The sequence below is a fragment of the Lycorma delicatula genome, chromosome 8 (genome assembly GCF_047948215.1).
Source record: "Lycorma delicatula isolate Av1 chromosome 8, ASM4794821v1, whole genome shotgun sequence".
Taxonomy (NCBI): Eukaryota; Metazoa; Arthropoda; class Insecta; order Hemiptera; family Fulgoridae; genus Lycorma; species Lycorma delicatula.
The window spans coordinates 13,255,418-13,282,556 of record NC_134462.1 but is presented as its reverse complement, the minus strand read 5'-3'; the positions used below and the strand labels follow the sequence as shown (position 1 = coordinate 13,282,556).

The 27,139-nt window shown below is 30.0% G+C and overlaps 1 protein-coding gene across 6 annotated transcripts in view; it reads right to left on the bottom strand.

Annotated features, from left to right (window-relative positions):
- Window positions 1-297: 297 nt before the first annotated feature.
- The window catches only part of TSG101 (tumor susceptibility gene 101), a 65,369-nt gene continuing 38,527 nt past the window's right edge, over window positions 298-27,139 (bottom strand). For 4 of the 6 annotated variants that reach the window (XM_075372696.1, XM_075372700.1, XM_075372697.1 and 1 more), the window contains 7 exons: window positions 22,827-22,892; window positions 17,261-17,424; window positions 13,900-14,011; window positions 9,808-10,034; window positions 4,637-4,852; window positions 3,037-3,170; window positions 298-628 (listed from right to left, as the gene is read on the bottom strand). In XM_075372696.1, coding sequence (XP_075228811.1) covers window positions 442-628; window positions 3,037-3,170; window positions 4,637-4,852; window positions 9,808-10,034; window positions 13,900-14,011; window positions 17,261-17,424; window positions 22,827-22,892 — 1,106 coding nt within the window. In that variant the 3' untranslated portion in view covers window positions 298-441. The remainder of the gene's footprint in view (window positions 629-3,036; window positions 3,171-4,636; window positions 4,853-9,807; window positions 10,035-13,899; window positions 14,012-17,260; window positions 17,425-22,826; window positions 22,893-27,139) is intronic. The other 2 variants (XM_075372701.1, XM_075372699.1) reach the window with 1 other exon arrangement.

Genomic DNA, 27,139 nt, shown 5'->3' with positions numbered 1-27,139 from the left:
AATCCAAAATTAACTGAACAGAAAAAGATTGGCCAAAATTTCATTAAGGGAAAAATCTATTGTATAACTAATAATTTATTTAAATAATTTTCATACATAATAATCTCATAAAATATAAAGTAACTTTACAAGATTACCAACAGTACCATAGCTATGATTATGAGCAATAATAAAAATTATTAAAAATGATAATTAAATCACATTATATGATAAAATAATATTAAACTTGAGTCGTGTACCAGATCAAGAAATAAATGGAATGAAATCAACTTATTTCGTTAAAAAAACTAAAAAATCTACAATTTACACATGTTATTTTAATGTTATTATATCACAATATAAACAAAAGCTTAAAATATATACGATACTGCATTATTAAAATATAATTGAATTAGAGATTAACAAATTATCTTCTCTTTTATTTTTTTAAATTGTTTATTTTCATCCAGCCAATCCAGCCTTCAGTCTACATTTCTGCATAAGAGCACGTAACATGAATTGTTTACGTGATAATGCACGAACTTGTTTTAAGAATATATCTAGATCAATTACACCTCTCCGTAATGCTTCTCCCATGTAATAAATTGTGTCTTCTGTAGCAGCTTCTTCGGCATATGCATTTAAAATCCTGTGAAAAGAGAATGTTATGATATTAATTATTTTTAAGATTAAAAAACTGTAGGCTTTAAAAATAAATTATTTAAAATTTTTTAGCATTAATTCACTAATATACATGCTATTAAACCAAATTTCATGACTGCAGGTTCCATTTCTGAGATATTCAGCAAAATATATGAAAACATATATACAGAATACAATCCTGAGTTTTAGAATCAAGGGAAGTATGTCCTATACCTAAAATGTAGACGAGTAGATGGCTAACTACGAGGATATCTCACGTTACACCTCTACTGTATCTATCCTACTACTATTCTTTATTACCTACTTTCTTTCTTGGAACATCTTTTTCCTTAACATTTAAGCCATCTAGCCTTGTATGCAGATAGATTCCTTGGCCCGTAACCAGAATAAAAACACCTGAAATGCATTTTGATAAGGCAGAAAGGATAGGAATGGATCCACGGTAGGGGCATCAATAACTTTTACCTGTATTAAAAGTAGGAAATTTGTAACTTCCTGATGTAATTGTAGTTACGTCCGGTTGTCCATTCAAATTGTAAACTGTTGTTACTTTAGATTTAAACAATCCTACAACAAACATCAGTTAAAAGTATATGCCTGCGCTGCTTTCAACACTTGTTCTATGAAATCAAACCAAATTTTGAATGTTTTTCTACAATTGAAACGTCTCTAGTTAAGTGCATTCTCCTGTGGGGTCTTTTCCTGTAGGCATTCTCTTGGTGTATCTCTAAAGGTGCTGAATTTCATAAAGAAAATTTGCTAGGATTGGCAAAAATGGACATGTGTTTGCCCAACACTCTATTATGGCATTTGCAAACTGACATGTTACGTGGAACACTATTTGAGCTAAATTTCACTATTTACAGTACGATTTTACATTGTACAGAGGCTAGTGCTAATTTCAGTCAGCAGCTTCTGTTGTACGTACCTGGTGATACAATATGTTTTGTCAGGATGTATCGTAATTTATCTGAAGAGTCTCTCATGTAAATACATTTAAAAAGAGAATTCATTAAAAAATTGTGCCAATATTCATTCCATAAGTCTATCTTCTTTAAAATTCTTACTTAGTTATCCAGTATTGAAATACAGCTATTGCAACCATTTACCATATACTGAACTCCATTTTCCTTTGTAAAAATGCCCTTATAACTGAATTGTTTCTTCTGTATTGGTTCATCCTCATTGCTACCAACTTCTTGGCTTTTCTCTTTTCCTTCTACAATGCAGAGTCCACCCCTAAATCTTTTATGACAGTTGACCGTCATCGCTTTCAGTAAAAGTGAAATAAAAGGACATCAATGACATGTTCCAATAATGAGTTTATTCCCATTTCTTCCTTAATATTTTGGTTACTTCAATGATTCTTCAGAGTCCTACAGATTGTCCAAGTAACAATCTATACACACAATTGTAAAAGAAAATGATTGTTTAGCAATACTGGCTAGGATAGGTAAATACTTTTTTTATTCACGTCTTTTAAAAAAAAACTAATCATTAAAATTTAATTTCCACCTTACATTATAATTATTAGAATAAGCACATCAAATTAATAATAAAATTCTAAATCATAATAATAAACTACCTTAAATTTTGTTTGGTGGTGTTTTTTCAATATTTTCACAAAATAAAACAGATGTTCTCAGCAGTTTACATAATTAAAAATTGCTGAACTTATTAACACTAATCTGATAATACAAAAGTTTTCCTTTTTATTTAGTTTAATGTAAAATAAAAGTCCATTCTTTTATATGAGAAAAATTTTAAGAATCTCATTATAATGTAATGTTTGCATATCAATAATCTAATTTTTAAGGTTTACATCAACTTTTTTACAAGCACTTTCTACTCACAATACAGTCACACACAAGCCAAAATTACGCTTCAAAACAAAACACTGAATTGTATATATAAAAATGAACTCTGAATGCAAATAAACAGTACATGTATGACAAAGAAGGTTAATATAACCACAAAATACCTGTTTATTAGACAAGACAGGTGAAAGAAATCTGCAAAATAAACGATCCATGAGTATTCTAAAAGGGAAATTAGAATGTATATCATACAGAAACATATTCTAAAAGTATACAAGAATATTAAAGATAAAAAAATGACTGAATCAAACCTTACAACTAACATCACAATTATGCTATTACTACTACTACTACTTATATGTTCACTTATTTCAGAGTTAAAACATTTTCTATTAAGGTTAAGGAATCTGTGTAAGGTAAGGGTCTGTGGGTATTTTGTAAACATAATTTGAAAGTAATTTCTAGTTTTATAAAATTACTAGCATAACAAACATTAGTTAACCCAAAGTATAAACATCATCTGGAAACAAAATTAACTAAGGTATTAATATAAATTCAATTAGATAATATAACTGACTGTTTATACAGTGGTGCAGTAGTAGTCACAGCTTCATCAACATCGATGTCTTCTTTGTCAGACAAACGGCTAATTGCTTTATCCAGTTCATCTTCTTTCTCTTTTAACAATGTAATATTTCTTTCCAACTCATTCTAAAAAAAATATAAAAATAGTAAAACATAAATTAAATATGAAGTTTGATAAAAAAAATGCATGGAATTTTTTAATTTCCCAGGCTGTATAAGTTCAATTATCACATTTTTTTTTGTTGTGTTGGTACACTTGTCTCTAATTACGTTTACACTGATAACCATACTGGATGCTTAGTTTATTATCAGCTGTCAAAAAGATTACATGTGCTTTGGTAATGTCACCAATTTTTAACTTGTGGAAGAATGAAATAAAGAATTTGCATTAAATTTTGTTTTAAGAATGGAATAAAGTGCAGCACCATATTGGAAATGCTGACTGTTATTTCTTGTGATTTCTATGAATAAAACAAGTGGTACAAACATTTCCAAGAAAGCCTTGAAGAAGTTGATGATGATGAATGCCCTGGACAGCCCAGCACATCAATAACCAATGACAGTGTCAAAAAAGTGAAGAAAATTATTACAGACAATCGCCGAATCACTATCAGAGAGTAAATAAGAATTACTACATGGAAGTTCTACACTGTTCTACAAAGTATTCAACTATGAACAGACATTCTATGCTAGAACTTCCGTTCTAGCGTTTTCTGAAGAAAACACCTGGATTTGTGCTGAAACAATTCATGGCAATTGCACCAGCTTACACTTCACTGCTTTGTGAATTTTTGGGCAAGAACATCACCATTATGATGCCTCAGCCTCTTTTTTTACTGAACAAGGCCCTCTGTGATTTCTTCCTATTCCCTGAGCTAAACTGAAAAGACAGACAGAATTGCTGAAGGAGCTGAATGCCATACTGGAAATTGCATCCGGAGGTATTTCAAAGATTGAAAAAAGCACTGGAAAAATGTATTATATCTAAAAAGGAATACTTTGAAGGTGACAAAATCAATATTGAATAAATTAAAATTGTGTAAGAAAAACTATATTCCGCATATTTTCTTATCAAACTACTTTGAATAAAACAAAAATACTTTGAAATTATTTTTAAGCCATTAAAAATATTTAATCATACTACTGTGTCTGTGGACTATGTCATACATTACCATTGTAGCCTTGCAGAGTGGTGAGTTTATATATGGAACAATAAACAAAACAGATAATAGATTGCTGGCTGTCATTCATTTTGCCCAAAAATATAATGGCTTTGCAGCAAAACACTGCTGAGGACCAATGGTAACTCTGAAATGCTATAAGTGTGACTTGAACTGGCTAATTTGGGCAACATTAGCAAATGCAATGTTGCCCAAATTAGTCAGTTCAAGTCATTAATTCATTTTTAATGTAAAACTAGCATTTTCATTTAAAAGAAAAAATAGCTAATAAACACATAATTAATACATTAGATAATAAACATAAAAAAAATAAATGAAAAACATTAAAAATTAATGAAAGGATTCTGTCATATCTAAAATTTTGAATACTTCAAATTAATTAGTAGTATGAACAGTTAAATTTACTATTACCTTTTCTTTCTCTAATCGTTCAAGTACTTTGTCAAGATGATTTTTCCCTTGAGAAAGTTCATTAGCAGTCTGCTGAAGTATATCCAATTCTGCCTTACTCTGAGCAAACTGCTCTTCTAGGCGCCTGAAAAATTTATCTTCAACTGCAGACAGTAAGGAAACTCTAATATGTTCTTCAGTAATAGTACCAGTACCTTGTTGTATATTAGTTGCAGTCTGAAATAAACAATTTAATCACAGAATAAATACACAACAAATTTTTAAGAATATAAGTAAACAATACAATCTGTCCAATTTGTTATATCTAAAAGAGTAAACATTATAAATACTTTATAATCATCATGAATTACTGCCAGAGATCAGCATATTTTATGGTATTTTTTAGTTACATTTTACAACTTACCATTTTAAGAAATTTCAGAAATATGGTAATTATAATTGCATAATACATTTTTTTATCTTATTTTAATCATTACAAAAGAGTAACTTTAAATGAATATTTTTTTTGTTAGAAACAGTGCAAGATATAAGTGACAGACTATCTTCTCAGCTAATAGTACAATCTAACTTCAAATTCTAGAACATATTCAGTTACTGCTGATCAAAAAACTGTTTAATCAAATAAGCTGACTTACAGTTTATATAATCACCAACTTACATATTAAGTTTTTATATTTATCTCTCTACTTTAACTAAAATAAACAACTTTCATGTGTACATCTCAATCTGAATTTAATTTATCATTTCACTTATCACATTAGATTTTATAACTAATTTTAATTTAGTTTTTCGACATATATTGTATACACGATTGAAATGTATTCATTTCTACTGTTTAATGTACATATATCTATTTTTCTGAGTATAATGCATTATCTCACGACATTAATTTACTGTTTTACATTGTCTGCCTTATTCTTTCTTATGGTCAAGATGCATGTAAAGCACTTGAGGTATAAGACACCAATTTCTTATACCAATCAAAATTATGTTTTAGGCAACATAGAAATTCAGACCTACACCCAATAAGTTGACCAAATTAGATCACCAAACAAGGGGAATGTAACCTCATTCTGATCCGTGCACGAGCACGGGACAAACCCTGCACTCCCACCCAGTCCCATTGTGAAGTCTCATGTGGCATTACCAAGTCACAATCAAGAACCGCCACCGGCAGGATAATGGCTGAGGGTATGACCCCGTTGCTCGGGCTACCATATCCTGGCAGCGCAGCCACCCCCGCCAGTGGGAGCCTCAAATCGAATCGCAAACGATACTAATATAACTATGGCACAATGCCAATGTGTCTATCTCCAACCAATCCAATGCCTAGGCCAGAATCCTTAGCCACCCATCCAGGATCCTACCATGATCAAATACCTTGTTAAATTTCCACTACAAACCTACATAGCAAGGGTGCGAAGAAAACCAGCCACTATAGACCACTCCTCATGGATCATCCAGTTCGACCTCATATTGGGGACAGACATACAGGACATGGTCCACTGTATTATCAGTCCCACAATCTCGGCGTTGACTAGAATCTACCAATCTCGCCCAAAAGACACCATGCCTGGAGAGAAACTATGTGATATACCGATTGAAGGAAACCCATCTAATCGCATCTGACCTGCCAAGATGCAAGGCCCCGGTCTTCAATCTCCTGCTTTTGTTCTGACGTCAACAGGTTATATAACTTGGAAATGAGCGTTCCTTACGCTCATTAGCCAAGATATCTATTGGTTTGACTACGGCTATAACACAGACTGTCTCCAGCAAGACTGTTCTGTAACCACCTATAACAGCCAGCAAGAGGAATCGCTGGGCCAACAGCAAAATGTAAGGATATGCATGGTACAGTAATTCAACTCCCAATCAGGATGAGCAACTCTACGGATTCCATAAAAATCATAAGTGGCCTTTTTTGCTACATTCCTTGAACCAGTGGCCTTTTTTGCTTTTTTTGTTCCTTGAACCAAAAATTCTCATCAAGGATAACAACCAGGTACCTTTGAGCGTAATATACCGAATGGGGACCAGCCATCCAAACCCAGATTCGTCAGGAAGCAGCCAATCGGCACTTAAGCAATATCATTGTGGTTTTCTCTGGACTAAAAACATTTTATGTTAGAGACTCCACATCCAGAGTGTCTCACATGTATGAGCAGCTCAGAACTCTACTTCACTATGCGAATCCCCTTCAATCAGCAGCAGCACCGCATCGTCAGCATAAGCGATGACACAACCACATGACAACCTCAAATGCAACATTTCTGTAATCCAAAGAAGGGGCTCAGAACACTGCCCTGAGTCAGTGTTCTCAAACCTCCGAGCCGCCATCATACAGGGAAACAGTCTGACGGCTAAAATAACTTGAGATCAGTTCGTATTCATTTTGTTTACATTTATGCTTCTGCATCTGAAACAGGGCAGAGACCACCATAAGTTATTAAATGCCCAGGATATGTCCAGAAAAATCCCTTTGCATGAACTAGAGGAAGCTATATCCATCACCTTTGGTATGGTATCCTCAGTGCTCTTGCCCGGTCAGAAACCATACTGGTTGTCCATTAGCAAATGATCGGTGACCAATCTAATATTAATATGCAAATATAGGACCTTCTCAAAAACCTTACCAATCACAGGCAAGAACGTTAGTGGACGGTATGAAGAACTAACAGTAGGATCTTTGTCGCCAACTTTGGACAACAATACCAAGTCTCCACGCTTGGTACATTTACAGTAGTGACAGTTAATATACATTAATATATATGTAGGAATTCATACTAGAATATCATGCCTTCACTTATGTAAAATGCTCAAATGTATTTGTGAATTAAGTTAGGTTATTTCAATAATCATCATATTCAAATTTTAATTTTTATTAATTATAATTTTTTCTGTTTTTTATTGCATGCATTTTCTTGAATAATAAATTTTATTATCTAATACTTGTATGGTTTTTATATTAAAAATATATGTTTATTATCAATGATGTGTTTAATGTTATTATATTTTTATATATTTACAAGAGAAATAATTGAACTATGCAATTTCAAATTCAAACTGTTTTGAAAAAATCTTCCAAATTGCATACAAAACTGAAAACTAATGACAACATTAAAACAACTGTCAAAAAATGAATAATGATTAATAATTAATGAGATGTTCTAAAATATATTATTTTTAATTAATCAATATTTGAATATTATGTAAATAAAAACAGTAAAAAATCTGATAGAGAACTTAGAAATGATCTTTACCAGGCATAGGCATAATTAAAAATAATTTTTATTTATTTATAAAGAAATTAAGTCAATAAATAAAAATATAAATCACTTTTAATTAACTCATTAAAAACTCCACCAGATCTGATTTTTTGTTTCCAAAATTAAACAGAATAATTTCTCCTAACAGTCAAAACAAACCACACTGAATTTCATAATTACAGGTTAAAGACTCCTAAGATACAGCAGAAAAAACACACATCAATATCAGATTTTGAAACTAAAATTTTCATTTTTTTTGACTTAAAATATTGAAAAAATATCCATAGTATATATATATATATATATATATATATATATATATATATATATATATAAATACATATATATAAATATAAAAAATTCAGAAACAGTTAGTCATACCAGGTGTTCAAAAAAGAATACCAGGATTTCAATACAATACATCTTGGATGAAGTGCACAATATTGATGTTTATTTAAGGCTAATTAAATAAAAAAAAAGATGGCTTTAGTTCTGCGCATGGCCGAAGACTGACTTCCTATCTTTTCACTTGGCAGGACCATTAACAATGATGACACAATTCCTAAACAGAAAGCCATCTGTGTTTTGCAGTTTGCTAAATGTGAATCTCTTATAATAGTTCGATCTGTGTTGCACAGAATATTTAATTACGATCTTCCAATCTTCCAAGCGAAAATAACAATTGACAACAGCAAAATTGGTTTGAAATGACCACATGTCTGAAGAAAATGTTGAATGTGTCAGATAGTCTTTCCTGCTTTGTCCTAAAAAATCTGTTGGGAAGGCTGGGTTTGAACTAGCTGGCCAGTGATAACAATGTGGAATATTTTAAGTTAACTTTACATGTGTGTCCATACCGCTTACAGCTGATACAGGGTTTGTTTGAAGCCTGTCGACTATGCAGAGTGTGCCAACTTTTTAATCGAAGTAGTGAATCAAGAAGAAGATGGCTTTCTTAATTGTAGTGCGTGTTTAGTGATGAGTTAACCTTTAATTTTAATGGAAGAGAACATATTTAATGTCCATATCTGAGGGGGGTCAGAAAATCCCCATTAATTCTTACAATACAAAAGAGACTCCCCAAAATTAAATGCTTTCTTTCCTATATCTTGACAGCAAGTTTATGGGACATTCTTTTTTGCTGAAACAATGTAAGAGAAGTTGTTTATCTAGATATGCTGCATACAAGGCTCATTCCTCAACTGTCAGATGAATCAGTGGATTTTACTTGGCAACAAGATTGTGCGCCTTCTTACTGCCATAACTTGCACACCTTCTTGTTTCTAAATAAATAAATGAGAAATGGGTAATAAACATATGGCTTATGTTTATTATATTAGTAATATACAGGATTCGTTTAATGATGTTATAATAATTTTCCACAACTGCTGGGTTAATTGGAATGAACCTGGCAAAGCTTGTTTGTAGTGGCTTCCAAGGTTACCTGATCTAACTCCATGTAATTTTTTAAAAGGATCTTGTGTATGTACCTCCACTAACTACTTATCTACCCAATTTGAGGCATAGGATTTTGACAGCTATTGCTTCTGTACTCAAAACATGCTGGTTAAACTATGGGATGAACTCTCCTATGGTTGGATGTGTATTGTATGACTAGAGGTGTTCATATTAAACTCTTGTAGGGAAAAACTATAAAAGTTACTCTTCCATTTTGTTTGCGATTCATTACTATAGGTCAAAATTAAGAGATATTAAATAGGTTTAGAACCCTGATATTCTTTTTATCTGTATTTTTTTTTATATGGATACACAGGATCTTTTTTAGATCCTGTGTATCCATAAATCAATTAAAAAAGAAAATAGTTAAATATAAGCTATTTTTACATTATATAATGGTTAATACAATTATGTTAAAATTAAAATCTAATCAGTGATACTTACATTAAATGATGATTGATTAGGATATGGAGGATAACTGTGTGTCTGCTGTGGAGGTACTGGTGGTTGGTAAGCAGGACTTCCAGTTGCTGGATAACCACCCATTCTGGGATATGGTGGATATCCTTGTGGTGGAGGTGGATAACCAGTAGTAGGAGGATATGCTGGGTATGGTGTGCTTGATCCTGCACCAGCACTAGAATTACTCCCAGGCATTGGCATAAATGAAGCTGAAAAAATAAATACGGATAAGAAAAAAATAATAAAGTAGAAAATCTGCTAATGTTCTTTTTTTCTTTTATCTTCTACATTTTAACATTTTTGTAATATTTAAATAAAAAATAATTAATAAGTTAATTAAAATTAAGATTTAAAAATTACAATTTATAACCAATGCGATCATATTTTTTAAGTTGGAAAAATAAATACTTTATTTAATAATAAATTACCAAATGCAAACACACATTTAAAAATTATAACTAAATTATCAAATGCAGCAGAACATTTAAATAGAAAATATCAACATACTATTAACAATATAGAGAAAATAATTAAAAAATTTGTATAAAGTGAATAATAACTCTGAGTTAAGAAAAATCTAGAAAAGAAATTTACAGATAGAATAAACAAAAATTTATGATCCCCAAAATAATTGTGAAAATGATGGTTTGCAAGTTGGAAACACAATTAGAAAAACTAATATACTAAATAAATTTAATATTTATCCTCCAGATCTCCTAGCTAGAACAGAACAGGCTCTACCAATGGCAACTATTAACAAAGATTGTTTTTATGTTAACTTTTAAAACTGCAAGTTATTACAATATATTACATAATACATTGTCTAATACATTACATAATACTTATAAATAAATATCCCGTAAACAAAAAATGTTTACCTTACGTTTGGCTAATTCAACATTTCTTTATAAATATATATAAATGTACATAAAATGTTAGAACAAAAATATTTTATGGAATTTTCTTCTACGTATCTTACAAGGTGGTATGAGTTGAGTATTTTAAATAAAAAGGGTTTCTTCTAATTTGACTCCATTTAAAGATTTTTAAGTAGTTCAAGTAGCTTATCTGTATATTTATTATAATCATAGCAGTGGCAGCAGCCAAATTACGAGAGTTCCAGATTAGGATACCGGTGTTCTTTGGTGGTTGGTTTCAATTAACCACACATCTCAGGAATAGTCGAACTGAGAATGTACAAGACTACACTTCATTTACACTCTACATATCATCCTCTGAAGTATTATATAAACGGTAGTTACCGGAGGCTAAACAGGAAAAAGAGAGAGTCCCATAATCGAATTTGAACTCCTGGTCATTTTGTTCTTCCATATATATTTACTACACACAGATGACTATTTTTTTTCAAAGCGGCCAGCCTATTAAAGACCATGCAAATATATTTCTTTCTTTCTTCCGCCATATTTCCTTCATTATTTTTGGAGTGCACCTGTTTTTATTCTTCTGTACATATTACATACATAAGTTTTTTATTATGTGGTGTTTATAATAATAATATAAGAATTTGAAAAACTATGAATTTTGTGTTAGCTGATTATTATTTTATATAACAATAACAATTATTACAAACATATTATTAATTGAACAAACATATTTTATTTTATAAAACTTGAAAAAATTAAAATAAATAAGTGTGCTTTAATTTTTAGCTTGCCTGTTACAATCCAACAGTATTTATTTATTTTTTATTATTATCATATGGATTACAATAGGCATACTGAAAATAAATAAATTTGTTTCAAATTAAAAAAAAAAATCTTTTTGTTGTCTGTTAATAATTCATTCACCCCACGTTCATAAAGAGTTTTAGATTAATGATTGCTATATTCAAATAAAATAATGATCAGCAAACAATATTAAAATATATATATATATATATTTTTCGATTCTTATAAATATTAAATAATAGAAAATCATCTGTGATAGCGTATATGTAAGAAAAAATGTAAATTAAAAACAAAAAAGATGATGCAGAGATTTGGTCCCAAGACCATTCGATTGAGACTGGAACACTTGCCTCTCACCTGCTGCTGCTGCTGTGATTTTAGAAATACAAATAAGCTTGACTTGACTTAAATATCTTTAACACAGTTTACTCAAAACTGAACAAAGTTGTATGCTGTCATTTTGGATTTAAAGTTGGGATGCCCATCTCCTACCACCCTGCAAAAGGGAATCAATCAACTCCTTTGTAAACTGACCGCCTGCCCTTGTTATTCCTTAGTCTGTATAACAACCTTAGTAAAAATAATTAGTAATAACTGAAACTTTTCGATTATTTTTCTTGGGCCATCTCACATCATTACCATACTTTGTAGCAAGCGCATCTTTATCTTTAAAATGAACTGTCTTTTTAATTTATATGGCATTCCACAATCTTCATTTCTAAATATTAACTCTAAAGAGAGTTTGATGAAAATAGTTTATATCATTTATTTGTTAAACCAATAACAGTTTTTAAAATTTACTTCTGCTGCTTGATTCCAATTTCATTCCAGGATATAATGAGAAAGGTCTTTCCACCTTATAGCTCCTGACTGGCACTGCCTTAACTTACAAAATTTGAGTATCAGCTGAAATTTTATTTCTTGAAATTCTACTTGGTAATCTTGTCTTGGAACATCTTCAAGCAGCTGCGGCAATTGGACTTGAAATTTGAAGAATTTCAAGTCTTGCAAGTCCTTTTAAAGTAGACCTTAGCATTTAAATGGGCAGATTATATATGAATGCCTTGTTGGCAAACAAAACATACTTGTTGGGTTGTCAATTTGTATTCCACCAGTTGCAGAACTCCAAGTTAAGTGGACCTTCTCCTGGGTGTGGATGTTGCATTGGCTGTTTATAAGGATAAAACTTGTTTTATTTAAGTGTCCTCCAAACTATTGAATCGGAAACTCTGATCCGCTTAGAAAGATGTCATGTACTGACGGCTTGACTGCATCAATAATAATTTCATCAATAAAACAGCATCGTGTTGGACAGATCATTCATAGATGGTTAGATGGTATTACTGTTTCCCAAAGACTGTGAAAAGTCACGTTAATTATTTTGGGATCTGGAATCCTGCGATTCGGAAAACATATTTTATATTCTAGTGCAGCATAACCATTATAAACACCCAAAATGAATAACATATCAGCATATCCCTCTGTTGTAAATAAGGCATTACTTTAATAGCAAACCAATCGCATTCAAACATAATTCATAGAAAACCTTCACTAATGAAGCACAGTTCACAGTACCCAATATAATTAATTAACTGTATAGAATGATTTAAACACTAAAATAGTATTGCTCATTGTTGATCAGCTGTTATTTTATTGGCAACTTTGAAAGTAATTTTTCAAATAATTTATTGTATTTCTATCATTACATTAAAACAAAAAAAATTATCTAAGAAATTTCTATTTATTTTCATTTCACAATTGTTGTGTAATTTCCAGTTTTTTAAGAGCAATTTTTAACAGAAAATCTTTTGCATCACCAGAAAAGAATTTGGTTTTGGTTTACATTAAATAAATACTTTCTAACAAATGTAGTAAATGTATTTTTTCTAAATAAAATTGGAATTTTTGTAACTTTTCTTTGTTTTATTCAGTTATCTTACACCATTTTGTTCAGAATTAAATTCTCTATAAGTTTTGTTTAAAAGTTTTACGTGTTTATAACCCATTAAACAAAATTATTGTACGCCAAACATAATAAACCCAATTTATTGGTTTCCACCCCAGTTTTCTCAGAAACTACTGCAGTTACAGTTGTAGGATCTACTTTATTCTATTTATCAGGTTAAAAACCATAAGATATACTAACTATGCTGCTTAATTAACATCCTAAAAATCTCAGTACAATCTCATTTTACCAGAGTAGCTGAAATCAGAGCAAAATCTTTCACCAGTCGTAACTCGCAAACGAAGCACTTTAGAACATATGTTAATGTGAACTTTTTCCATTATTTTCACGAGTAGAATAGGTTACGAAAGACCCAGGAGAACTTTATGATATATCCTGTATATAATACCAAATAAAATTTTTTTTTATAAAAAGACTTACGATGTGTTGGATAAGGCACTGCTGATTCCGCTCTTGATTTAGTGTAAAGTGGAGGCATTTCTCCAAAAGTAACAATCATTACTTGAATAAGGCCAAGCAAATCTGAAGATGTCTAAAAAGAAAGTAAAACAAATTAAAAACATTATAAATATAAAAAAAAAAGTGTAACAATCTAACAAGAAAATTACAAGAGTGAGGGAGAAAAATCCTGGTGAATGCACACTAATTTAACATTATTAGATTTTATAAACTCTCCTTTGGAGAATGTTCACAGTATTTTTAATAGGAGGGGTGTTTTTAAAGTAAGATCCATTTTGGAATAAAAACAGGATTGAAAATTAAGTGCGCACTTGATTACTTAAACATAAAAATTACATACGAGGGTAAGTCAATTAATTTCTGCAATTTAGTTATATTTTTGTTTATGTTGGTAATACTGTTGTGTTGCATAGATGACGCATGCGTAGTTTTATTGTTATTATATCTGTGCAGGTTTGATGCTGCTAGGTTAGTTCAATTATCGCTGCCCTGCCGTTAACCATGGCTGCTCCGCTTTCTGTTTGCACCAAAGAAGAGCAACGTTCAGTGATCTGTTTTTTGTGGTCAGAAGGTGTATCAGGGGCCAAAATTCATTGAAGACTTTTGGTACAGTATGGGCCGTAACGGCCCAACGTAATAACAGTGTATTGCCGCAATGAAGTGTCTACGAATGGATTGAAAAATTAAAAAATGGTTGCACAAGTGTTACGCACAACGAAGGAGCCGGACGACCGTTTACCACCACAAATGAGGAAAACATTGAGCATGCACGTGACATGGTTTTCTTAGACAGACGAGTAACTATTGATGAAGTGGCACATTGTCTGCAAATTAGTCACGGTTCTGCCTACGAAATCATCCACAACAGACTTGGGTTTCATAAAATCTGTGCAAGATGGGTCCCAAAACAACTTACACAGTTGCATAAACAAACGTGCTTGGACATCTATCAAAAACATCTGGATTGCTATGGTAACGAAATAAATCTTCTTAGACAGAATCATCACCGGTGACGGAACATGGATTCATCATTACGAGCCGGAGAGTATGGAATGGAACCATCCAAATTCTCCCTGCAAAAAAAGTTCAAAACCCAACCATCCGCAGGAAAACTGATGCTAACGGTTTTTTGGGACAAGGCCCAGTACTGAAACATTATGAGGAAAGGGGCATGACAATAAACAGTGCGCATTACAGTGAGATGCTTACTGCCAACCTGAAGCCTGCAATTCGAAGCAAATGCCGAAGACTGCTGTCAAAAGGTGTTGTGTTGTTGCATGACAATGCCCATTCACATACTGCTGCCCACATTGCTGAAACGCTCCAGAAACTGAACTTTGAAGTACTGGCTCATCCTCCGTATAGTCCTGATCTTCCCCCTTCTGACTACCACTTGTTTGGTCCACTCAAAGAGGTATTAAGGGACCGTCGATTTACCTCAGATGAAACAATGAAAGAAGCGGTGAATTCCTGGCTTGCAGCTCAACTGAAAACCTTCTTTTGTGAGGGCATCAGGAAGCTTGTGCAATGATGGACAAAGTGCATTGAAATGCAAAGGGACTATGTTGAAAAATGATCTACATGTATGTTTCCTATTTGTATTGCAATAAAATTTATAACTACATTGCGTATAATAATTGACTTACCCTTGTATATATCTACTACTTTTCTACACTGCTGCCTTCAACTTCAACACATTTTTCAAAACAGTGAAAAATGTGTTGAAATGAAATTTATATAAAAATGATGTAAATTTATAAAAAAAATTATATAGAAACTTATATCTCAAGTTCAGATAGAGAAATCACATTAATATTTGTTAAGCATTTTGGTAATAAAGTTTCAAAATTAGCAAAAGTGAGGACTATATAACTTTGCAAATTACAAAATGACGGCCATTTTCATTTTCCAATCCATTATATCTCCATAAATATTAGTTTTATCAAAATTACATTTTATTTTTTTTTAAATCTGTTAACAAATAGCGAAGTTACAGGAAAAAATTGACGTAATTTTGTGTCTGTTTTCATGTCCTCCCCTTTACATTCAATTCGATTAAATATTGTTTTCATTTATTAATTCTAATATTGTAAATTAGTACCAAATTAAGTAATAATTTTTCACAATAATAGACCTAATAATTAAAAAAATAAAAGAACTACTTTTGATAATCTTATGTTAATGCCAACAAAACTGTTTGCTTGAAACTCTACCCAAAATTTTTCAGAAAGGGTTTTATATGCTTCTGCGGCAGTTTTTAATAAATTACCAAATCATCCAATTCTTTCCAGCAATTTATTTAAAATATATATCTAAAAGATTTACTTTTACAGGAACGATCTTTCTCTGTTGATAGATTTTTAAATAATACTAATTAAAAAACCCTGAATTTTCTAAATTCCATTCAATGTTACATAAATATGTGCTCAAATAATTTTCCATTTATAGCTTCTGAATTGCATTACTTTGTAGTTAATTTTTATATTTATTATCTCCACAGGTACTGGCCACAGTATAAGATGAATTTAATTCAATATAGTTAGTATTTTAAATTGTATGTTATAAGAAAGTATACTTTAATAAAATGGCAAATAAATGTATCTTCATGTGTTTACCTAAACATTATTTTGTGTGTTTATAATTTAAATAAAATATGGACTTGAATCACATGATCATGGTTTCACCATGGTTTCCCTTGATCCACCCAGGCAAATGCCGGGCAGTTCCTTTCTTTACCTGTGAAGTTACATACCTACTTATTCTTGACATTAACTGTATAACATATTTATTATGCACCAATCAGAAAAAAAGTTTTAATTATTTATTTATATCACTGGGAGCTTGTAATTTAACACACGGCAGTAAGGAGACATATTTTTGTCTCCTTCACATTATCACTCAGCAAATCTACACTAGTCTAGTATAAACCTGATATAATGATAGAATAGTAATTTATCAAATTATAAGTCCTCAACATAAGAGTAAATAATACGCTACAATAAACACAAATTGGAGTTAATTACAGAACATATACTATTTGAACTAAACTGATAACGAAGTACTATATTTACTATATTTTTTTTAATTTAACCTACAACACAGAAATGAAACAATGCTTATAGCAGCATTATAACAGTATTATATATTTTTTATTCTGTATAATAATGTTACGTCTTCACAAATTATACGGTAATATATATATTATTTTAATTTTTTTAATTAGATTATTGGAACTTTGTTTATTGAAACTTTGATAACAAATCTCTACTACTTACAAACTATAATAAATAAGGTAATATGTATACAAATCAAATGAACTTACAGGCAACCAATCGTGTAGATATGGTAGATATATTTTTCCACTCTGATCGACAAAGCAAGATATCTTAATGCTCATTTCTGGAGTAGGCCTGACATAACATATTGGAGCATTATTTGGATGTGTATCCATTAACCATATGCAGACTGGAATGTTGTATATATGTCCTGTTAATAAATCAAGGTAACAAATTTGTACATTAAAAAATACCAAGCTAACAACAATTTTTTCTCAAAAAATGATTTTTTTTTTAAGATATAAGTCCAGAATAAATAAAGCAACTAAAAATAGTAAAATGTTTTATAGCTTCTAGAAATACAAGGTTTTTTGGAAGGTGATGAGATTAATTTTGTAGTAACATATTTTTCAATAATATTTTATTAGTGTGAACAGCATAAAAAAAAAACATTATAGTGTTACTTATCAGAAAAGAAAATGCTAGCCTTTGAAGAATTACATCTTATGTACTCTGTATGAAAGAAGAGAACCGTTTTAAAAATGGGTGAACAACTTAAAACCAAACCGCTATAAACTAAAAACAAGTTAAGACAAGTAACATTTTATAAATGAAATGAAAAAATTAAATTGTGTATTTACAAAACAATGTGATGAGAGTGCCCTGTGCAGCGGTGTACTTTTGTGCTCGAGTGATAATGTTTAGAGTCACATGATGCAAAACATCGTCAATGCTATCAATTTCTTGTTGAATGGTCATCTTTAGTCCATCGATAGTATAGGGATTTGATTCATTAAATCTATCGTTCAAATAGCTCTGAGGGAAAAAATTGTAACTAGACAAATCTGGGGAACCTTGAAGACAACACCCTCTGCTGACAGTTTGTTCATCTTAAAAGCTACATCAACATGTTCTACTGAATTATTTGTTATGTGACATGCTACTCAGTCTCATTGAATGAAGCCAAACTCTTTCACAATCAGTTAACTGAGCGTAGGATTCTTAAAAAATTGTATGGTACTTTCTGAATTGATAGTCCTGTCAAGAAATATTGGCTCCACTATACGATTACCAGAAATAGCACAAAATACACTAATTTTCTCATTACGAAGTGGATGCTCAAATATCTGGAGAGCATTTTCAGTATATGATAATTGGAATGTGTGAATTAACATGCCCAGATAAATGAGATAATGCTACATCTGACATTAAATAAAACATCGGGTCTACCTATCCATCAATGATGTTTTTGGGAAGCCAGTTGCAAGAATTAAGATTTTTCGACTTGTCTGTTCTATTAAGTTGCTGCACATTTAAGTCATAAAAAATCTTAAAGCAAGAAGTGTATTTTATACTGCTTTGTTGTGTTGTGATAACTTATGTATCAATATTTTCATATTGACAGAAATTCTTCTTAGAATATATGCTACAGCCTATGCAGTCATAATGGAAAGCTGCCTATTTTGTTTTGCATTATTCGAAACAGACTCTGTTGTACACCATTTTTTAACTGAATCATGTCTGCTACTCTTTGCTGAGATTACTGGCATCTAGAAATTTTTTTGGAAATATTTGACGCATTTTTCAAAAGAATCCAGAACGCACATAGCTTCTACTATAGCAACCCTTTCCTCAACAGAATAAAGTATTTTATAAAAACACAACAGCAAAAAAAGAAACTATACTGCAATGGAAGCATGAAGAATTTACAATTGACAACAGACAAGAGTAGAAACATACGCAAAAAATAATGGTACTAGCAGAAGAGTGTTAAAATTGACGCTAGAATAAATACAGTTGACTTGGTTCGGCTTTAAGCTATTCACATGGTACCATACAAAACCCTAATCTTTTCTGTTCTTCTTCAGGAGTTATATTTCCTACATATAATACAAAATCTGTATGAATTACATATAAAAGGTACCCTGCTCTTCAAGTAGTGAAATAGTCCATAATTTCATCATTAAGAGATTTTTTTTAATAATTCACCACATAACCCTGATACTTATAAATAGTAATATATTATGAAAATATCACATTGTACGAAAAATGCCAATTTTGATCAGGATTTGAACTCGCCATCTTGCAGTGGAATAGTGCATTGTTGCTATGCATACATTTATAGTGTAAAAGTTTAATGCAAGTGTAGAAAGCATTCCAATCTGATCTACGTGACGTAGAAAGCATTTCACCATTGCTCAGCTTGGTTCTATCCCATGAAAGACTACTATAATACAGTGGATTAAACAGTTTGATGTTATTTGGAATGTTCCTAATCAGTTCATTAGAACTAAATGAACGGTATGTACTCTAAAAACAGTAGCAAGTGAGATAGTTAATGGCAACAGATCTAACAAGCACTGCCCAGTAAGTCTGCTGCTTTGAATATTTCTCAGAGAAGTCTATTTCGCATATTACACAATGATCTTCAATTAACCAAATGATAACCTCACTTCTCTACAATTTTGTGACACAATACTAGACATTTTAAATGATAAGCAGTTTTGAAAAGACTTATCACTGATGAAGCTCATATTCAAGTAATGGAATACTTCAACTAATAGAACTGTCATTAACCTGAGCAAGTATCTGGAAAATCATTGCATAGCACTAATGTAACAATTTCATGTGGTATATCAGCTTTTAGCATCAAGCCCTAATTCTATTTTATGAAAAATCCAACTGTGGCAGTAACAGTAGCTCATTACTACAAGATTCTAATGCTATTGTAGTTTCTTGCAGAAGAAGATAGCACACTCTTATTTTCAACATAACAGCACAACATACACACACATCTTAGGATTCAATGAAAACAGTATATACATTTTTTCTAGTGTGTAATTTCAAGGTTTGGAGACATCAATTGACCAGTGAGGTCTACAGAGTTAACTAGACTTTTTTCTTTGGGAAATATTAAAAGTGAAAAGTTTACATATAAAAGCACGAATGTCCGGCACCTAAGGGAACACATTATTACTATTGAAGTAGGGGAAATAAATTATGGTACTTTCTTTTTTCATGGAACCTATTATCTTGCAAAATAGATTTGAAAACGGTCACGTTCTACAGAAACACCATATATATTTAAAACAACAAAATAATCATCAAACACAGTAACAGAACCTAAAAAACTAATACCAAAAGTCAACTTTTGCAGAATCCTGCATCACAATCAGCCAGTAAAAAATTCCAAAATTAAATTTAAAAAAAACAAAAAACAAATATTTAGAAAACATAAATCCCAATAACCACAATATTTAAACAATGTAACTTAATGCCAACTGGAATGATAATGAATGATAAATGATAATGATATCATTCCAGTTGGCATTGAGCTATATTGTTCAAAGATTGTTTATATTGGGGTTTATGTTTTCGTAAGTTTTATTTTTTATTTATTTATTTTTGTTTGATGTAATTTTGGAATTTTTTACTGACTGATGATGCAGGATCCTGCAAAAGTTGACTTTTGGTATAAGTCTTTTAGGTTTTGTTACTGTGTTTGGTGGTTGTTTTAGGTTATTTGGCACAGTGGTCAGTATCTTAATTTTTTTAAATTTTCATAAGGTTGTTTGCATATTTAGATTAAATTTTTTACAGTCCATTCTTTTTCTTTTTTTCCTCTGTACGTTAAATAACTATATATAATATAATAATATTTTTTCAGCCTCTGCAAAGTACAGAATAAGATCTAATCTAATATATAAATCTAAATATTATTGTATATATATAAAATTTAAAGGAGGAATTTTACATAATTTCCAAAAAAAAAACATAAGAATGATTCAAATTATCAAAACAAAACATTTTTTAATCATTTATCATAATCAGGAATGAAAAAGTACAATTCTAATGTAATTACAAAGTAATACAATCTGCAGTCATTAAAAAAAGGCTACTTTGAACATTATTACGAAAAAGAGGTCTATTTAATTATGATGTCAAAAAAAGATGGGTGTTGTAATGTAAAAAATTAATAATAAAAATTTCAGTTATTTGTACACTAAACTTTCTTTCTTTTTCCTGTTTAGCCTCTGGTAATTATCTTTCAGATAATACTTCAGAGGATGAAATGAGGATGATATGTATGAGTATAAATGAAATGTAGTCTTGTATAGTCTCAGTTTGGCATTCTTGTACAATAAACTGGATGGATGTTGGCTTACCTTGAAAGAATTTATGTCAATGTTCACTTACCATTACTGTTATTTTGACTGCTGAATATTAATTATTATTACTACTACAGCAGATAAAAAATCTATATGTTAGACTAATACGATCACCGCTTCAGTATTAAGAAATTTGGTTATAATAATTTTTAATATTACTACTATCTCTTTATAAAAAAAAAAATAATAAAAATAAAATAAACTTAATGTTCACATTAAATTTAATTCATTTCACTGCTTTATAGCTTCTGCATCCTTTGCAGGAGAATTTTGTCCCTAATATGTTCTAGGCAAAACTGCACCACTGGTCGATTGATTATCAATTTTATTCTCGATATTGTTGTTTTTATTGATGTATTCTATTCAAACTGTAATATTAGTTAAGGAATGAAAAAATATTATTATTAAAAATTCAGACATGTAATTCATTGTTTGTAACTAAATTATCTTGTTACCCTTAAAACCAAGTAAACACAAATTATCTTAAATTTTTTTATTTGCCTATAATTGATCTGTACCCATTAATTTGAACTACTGGAATTATACTTTATGACCTACTATGCTAAGAATTATATGCTGGGAAGCAATGAAAACATAAAAGAAATCTGTTGAAAACTTCAGTAGTAAACAAAAATTAACTTAGATTATAATCCAACATTTTAATGTAGTACCAGGTTACTGTAAAAAATTTAATATTATCATATATATTTTTATGCTAGAAGAGTTTTTGATAATTATTTTCCTTTACTTTCCATTTTGATTTTTTTGACTATAAGTCCTTAATTTTATTATACGAGAAGGGAGCCTTTTGCACAACCTATCGGAATTAGTTAAGTTTTATATAGTTTCTTTTTTCCATTATTTTAACTTTTATATTTTAAAGACTCCGTCTGCGATATTAGTTTTGAGTTTTATTTCAATTTTTTGACTGTTGTTTTTATAAATTTTTATTATATGATTTATAGTAATTTTAAACTTTATAAGTTTTATTATTTTAGAATTATTTTACCTTTTTACTAAAGAAAATCCCGGGTGATGAACCCTGTGCGTTCCCCCCCACCACCACCAAAAAAAAAAATGTAATATTTACTTTAAAAAATGTATATCCTATATTATAAGATAATTGAATTACAAATCTTGAAATAATGTCATAAAATAACTCGACGATTTGATAATACAATATCATAAAACTTTTGTTTCTGACTGTATTACAATTTATAAACCTACCAAGAATTCATATTTCATTTTTTTCAGTGTTTTTTATTCACATTTTCATCAATAAAAATATTATTATAAAACATTACTCATTACAATTAAAAATTTAATAAAGCTTTTAATTTAATGCAAAGTCTCAAAAAAAGTCAGTGAATAAAATACATAAAAATAAATGCCAATAATAAGAAAAAATAAAGCTAAATTTATATCAGAAACTACTGACGCTCACCTAAATATGTGACAGGAATTGTTCCTTGAAGATTAGCAAGTTCACACTGTACACCACTGCTAAACACTAAATATAATAAAAGCAGTAAAGTATAAAAAAAATATAAAAGATAAATTGAAAACTTAAATCTAAAACTAAGTTAAAAATAATAAATAACTTGTAAAAATGATATATACAAAGATTTTTGAGCAAGCAGTTAATATTTATTAATGATATACCAAAACAAATATAGAAAATGAAGTATAGAAAAAAGAAATCACAGCAAGCAAACCAACCACCTGAAATACACAATTTTAGTTATCTGCCAACTGACAAATAAAAGCAACAAAATATTTCATTTTAAAGATTATAAATGGTTAAATGTAAAAGAAAAATTATGTTATAGTGCAAAAAAATGATACATACATTGTTTCAAATATTAATAAAAAAATGTATGATTTTTTTTTTACGGCAAAAAATTAGGTAAGAGAACCATCTTTGTTTATGACAATTTATTTGCTTGTGTAATTTTATAAAATTATTTTTTTTGTTTATTGGGGCATACAATGAAGATTCGTTATTAACGCCCGGAAGCAATGATTTCTATAATAAACAAATTAATGCAACTACACGAACACAAAGTAATACACACATATAAACAAAATAACAATAATATAAAACAAATAAAATTAACAATCAAAACACAAAATATCACAGACAAAATAGCAAACATCTAAAACGCATTATAAAACTCTAAAAAATAAATCATAATAATTATTAAATATTCAAATACAGATACATGGCCTTAAGAAAAACACGACATTGGATAAAAATGTCAAATTCTTCCCTAAAATATTTTGGGCATTAATTTAAATTTAAATTTCTGATGCAATGCTATACAACAGACAGTCCATAAGTATGTGGTGTACATCAGTCAGCAGTCGCAGTGAACACAAATACAAAAGCTGTGACAATATTTTGTGAAAATTTTACATAAACTATGACCAAAAATAAGGTACATGTAAAAAGAATACAATAGTTATAAGTATTTTAATATTAAAAATAACAAACTATGTTATCTAGTTGGATTAAATTTTTTTATTGCAACTATAACGCAAAATTACTTTTCTAATAATGAAAAAAGAAGTCATCTAAAAGTAACTATTACCTTCTCATTGAGAATTAACAGATATGTAAATAATTATTAACATGACATCACAGAACAAAATGAAATGATAGGTTTATTAAATGGATGTGACTGGACGGCATTACTTAATAATTTGATTAAAGAAGGTGGAGTAACATTTCTCTCTATTCCTGACGTGACATATATAATGTACTATTATGTACCGATTACAATAAAACATTAATTTAATTATAAGCATTAAAATATGAGAAATCATTAAGTTTGTCTTTGTTTTATTGTTACTTATGAATAAGTTGTATTTATCAAGCTAATATTAAGCACCGTTAACACAGTTTATATATTTATTACAAGCAGGATATTTAATGAAAATCATATTCATCTGCCAAAATTGTAAAATCAATGTATAATTATTTGGGTAATATTCCGGATTAAAAAAGAAACATATTTATGTAACTGCTCACTTCACAGATAAACTACATATATGTATCAAAATCATAAACACACATAAATAGAAAGCAGATTAAAAAGATAATAACCACAACCATTTGAAAATAACAATACTCACAAAATGCTGGTTGTGAAAATATACTGACTGTATTTTAACTCTAATGTCTGCTTTCCCAAACTTTTATAAAATTGTAACATTGTGTTACAGTAAATAAGATAGGTGTGAAAAGTGAAAGTGGGAAAATGTGCCTTAAAATAAAAGAAGACAAAAAAATTATCCCCCTTCCAGAACACAAGAGGAGGCTGTATTCACAGTCTTATAACACTCTTCATATATATTTCAACTTTGATAAAAAAAAACTGTAATCCTAAACATTTTAATTCATTATTTTGGCCTGAAGATGCCCTAAGGAAGGACAAGAAAAGATTTAAAAAAATATTTTTAACTGTTAATTTCTTTTGAATTTCCCTCCTTGAACTTTTACCAAACTGCACTTATCTTCAGATAATAGACCATTGGTTAAAGAGGAATCACCCCCATCCCTTGGCCAATTTTCATAAGTAGATAATATTTAACATTATCAATAGTTAAATAACCTTTGCAGAAGCTTTGACTGAAATTTAATCAATTTTTTTAAATTTTGTGTCCAGTATTTAGCCTACTTTACAACAACCCTATAAACAAATAAGTCATCAAATTTTAGTTCATCAAATTTCAAAAATTTTTTTTTTAAGTGTAAAGATAATAGGCTTTTTAAAGTCTTCTGTTACCTCATCCTATATTATTCTTTTACTGGTATATAAATATATACAGAGATCCAAAATTTGCGCACATCAAAGTAAAAAAAAAAAAAAAAATAAGACATTAAGTAATAATATTTATACTAATATTTGTACTTTATTTATTTATTTTCACAAAATATGCTCAAAATGACTGCCCCATTCAGTAATACATGTACGAACTCTTTTTACCATATTTGAGGCCACTTTGTAGAGCATGTGTATACTGATGTTGTTATGTTCATCTTTGGTTCCTCCAGTATGTGTGGCCTGTTTTTATAGACCTTTCCTTTAAGAACCTCACAAGAAAGAAGTGTTGGGACATCAAATCAAGTGAATGTGGGGGCCATAATCCTTTAAAGATATGCTCAACAAAAAACTTGCACAAGAAATGGATGGTTTCATTAGATGTGTGGTGTGTGACATGTGGTACTATCCTGCTGAAACCAACAACGTTAACAGTCTTCAAGAAGTGCAATGAACTGTGCAATGATGTCTTGGTACACAACACTGTTCACTGAATTTTCAAAGAAAACGGGAGCCACTATTCGATGACTGACATGATACGGCACACCACACTATTTCTAAGAGTGTAAGGAGCTTTCATGTAACAAATTTGAATTTTCAGTTCACAAAATTCTACTGTTCTGACTGTTCATGTAGCAACTAAGGTGAAACTACACCTCATTAGTGAAGAAAACATGATCAAGCTCTGTAATTCCATGGTTGTCAACAAAGATTGAAACCACGTACTTTATACATTTTTCTTTATCTGGCTCCTTCAATTCCTGAACACTGCGAACATCATATGCATGAAAGTGTAATCGCTTCATCAGTCTATGAGCACTTCCATATGAAGTGTGAGAGTGCACTGATAGTCTTCTCAAGCTTTTTGAAGGCGAACGCTGCATCACATTCTTAATCTCAGCCAGTTTAGCATCAATCAAAATGGTTGGTCTCCCGGTTCTCTTCTTGTCTGAAACTGATCCGAATTCTCTAAAATGAGAGATTAATCTTGTAATGATTAAATTCTTAGGTACTGTCACATCCAGATATTTCCTGCGAAATTCATCTACAACACGTGTATAAGGGCTGGAAAAATAATTTTCAACAATGAAAACTTGTTGCTCTTGTGAAAAAGACATCGTGTATACCAAGCAATAAACAAAACACTACTGCAAGTGACGAGTGATCAATACACATCACAATGACATCTAGGTTTGTTGTTTTAATACCCATGGTGCTATCTTGTGGTAGCTGATAGAACATTTTCAACTATACTACTATTTGCAGACATTTTAATTTTGATGTACAAGACTTTTGGATCTCTCAGTATAATATATATATATATATATATATATATAAATTCTATTAAACTAAACCACCTACTACAGAATATTACAAAATATTCTGTACTATGCGGTTTATTTTAATAAATTTTAAATATAATTTTACAGTATACAAGAATAATGTGAATCTTAAAAAGTTTAATTTAACTAGAATAATACATGATTACAGGAATGCATGCATTGTCTTAAATAAATAAATCTTTATTGTGATCAGAACATAATAATATATTAATATTGATCACTTCAATAAGATAAATTATAAATTCAACAACAAAATATAAGAATAAACACTTCAGGTGCATACTTATTTACTTTAGGTGTATACTTATGTATACTTAAAGTCCATATTAATTATTTAGATAAAAACACATGAAATAATGTTAAGAGAAATACTTTTAAAAAAAATAATTCACTATTAAGAAGCCATTATTGAAAATTATTTTGAGCACATATTTATCTACGTGTTGAATGGGATGCAGATTAATTAATTTTTTTTAAAATTACTATTTAAAAATTCATCAACAGAGTAATCCAAAAAAGAACTTCTTCAAATTTATTTTAAATAGATTGGTGAGAAGATTTTTCAGATAGTTGGGCAATTTATTAAAAAT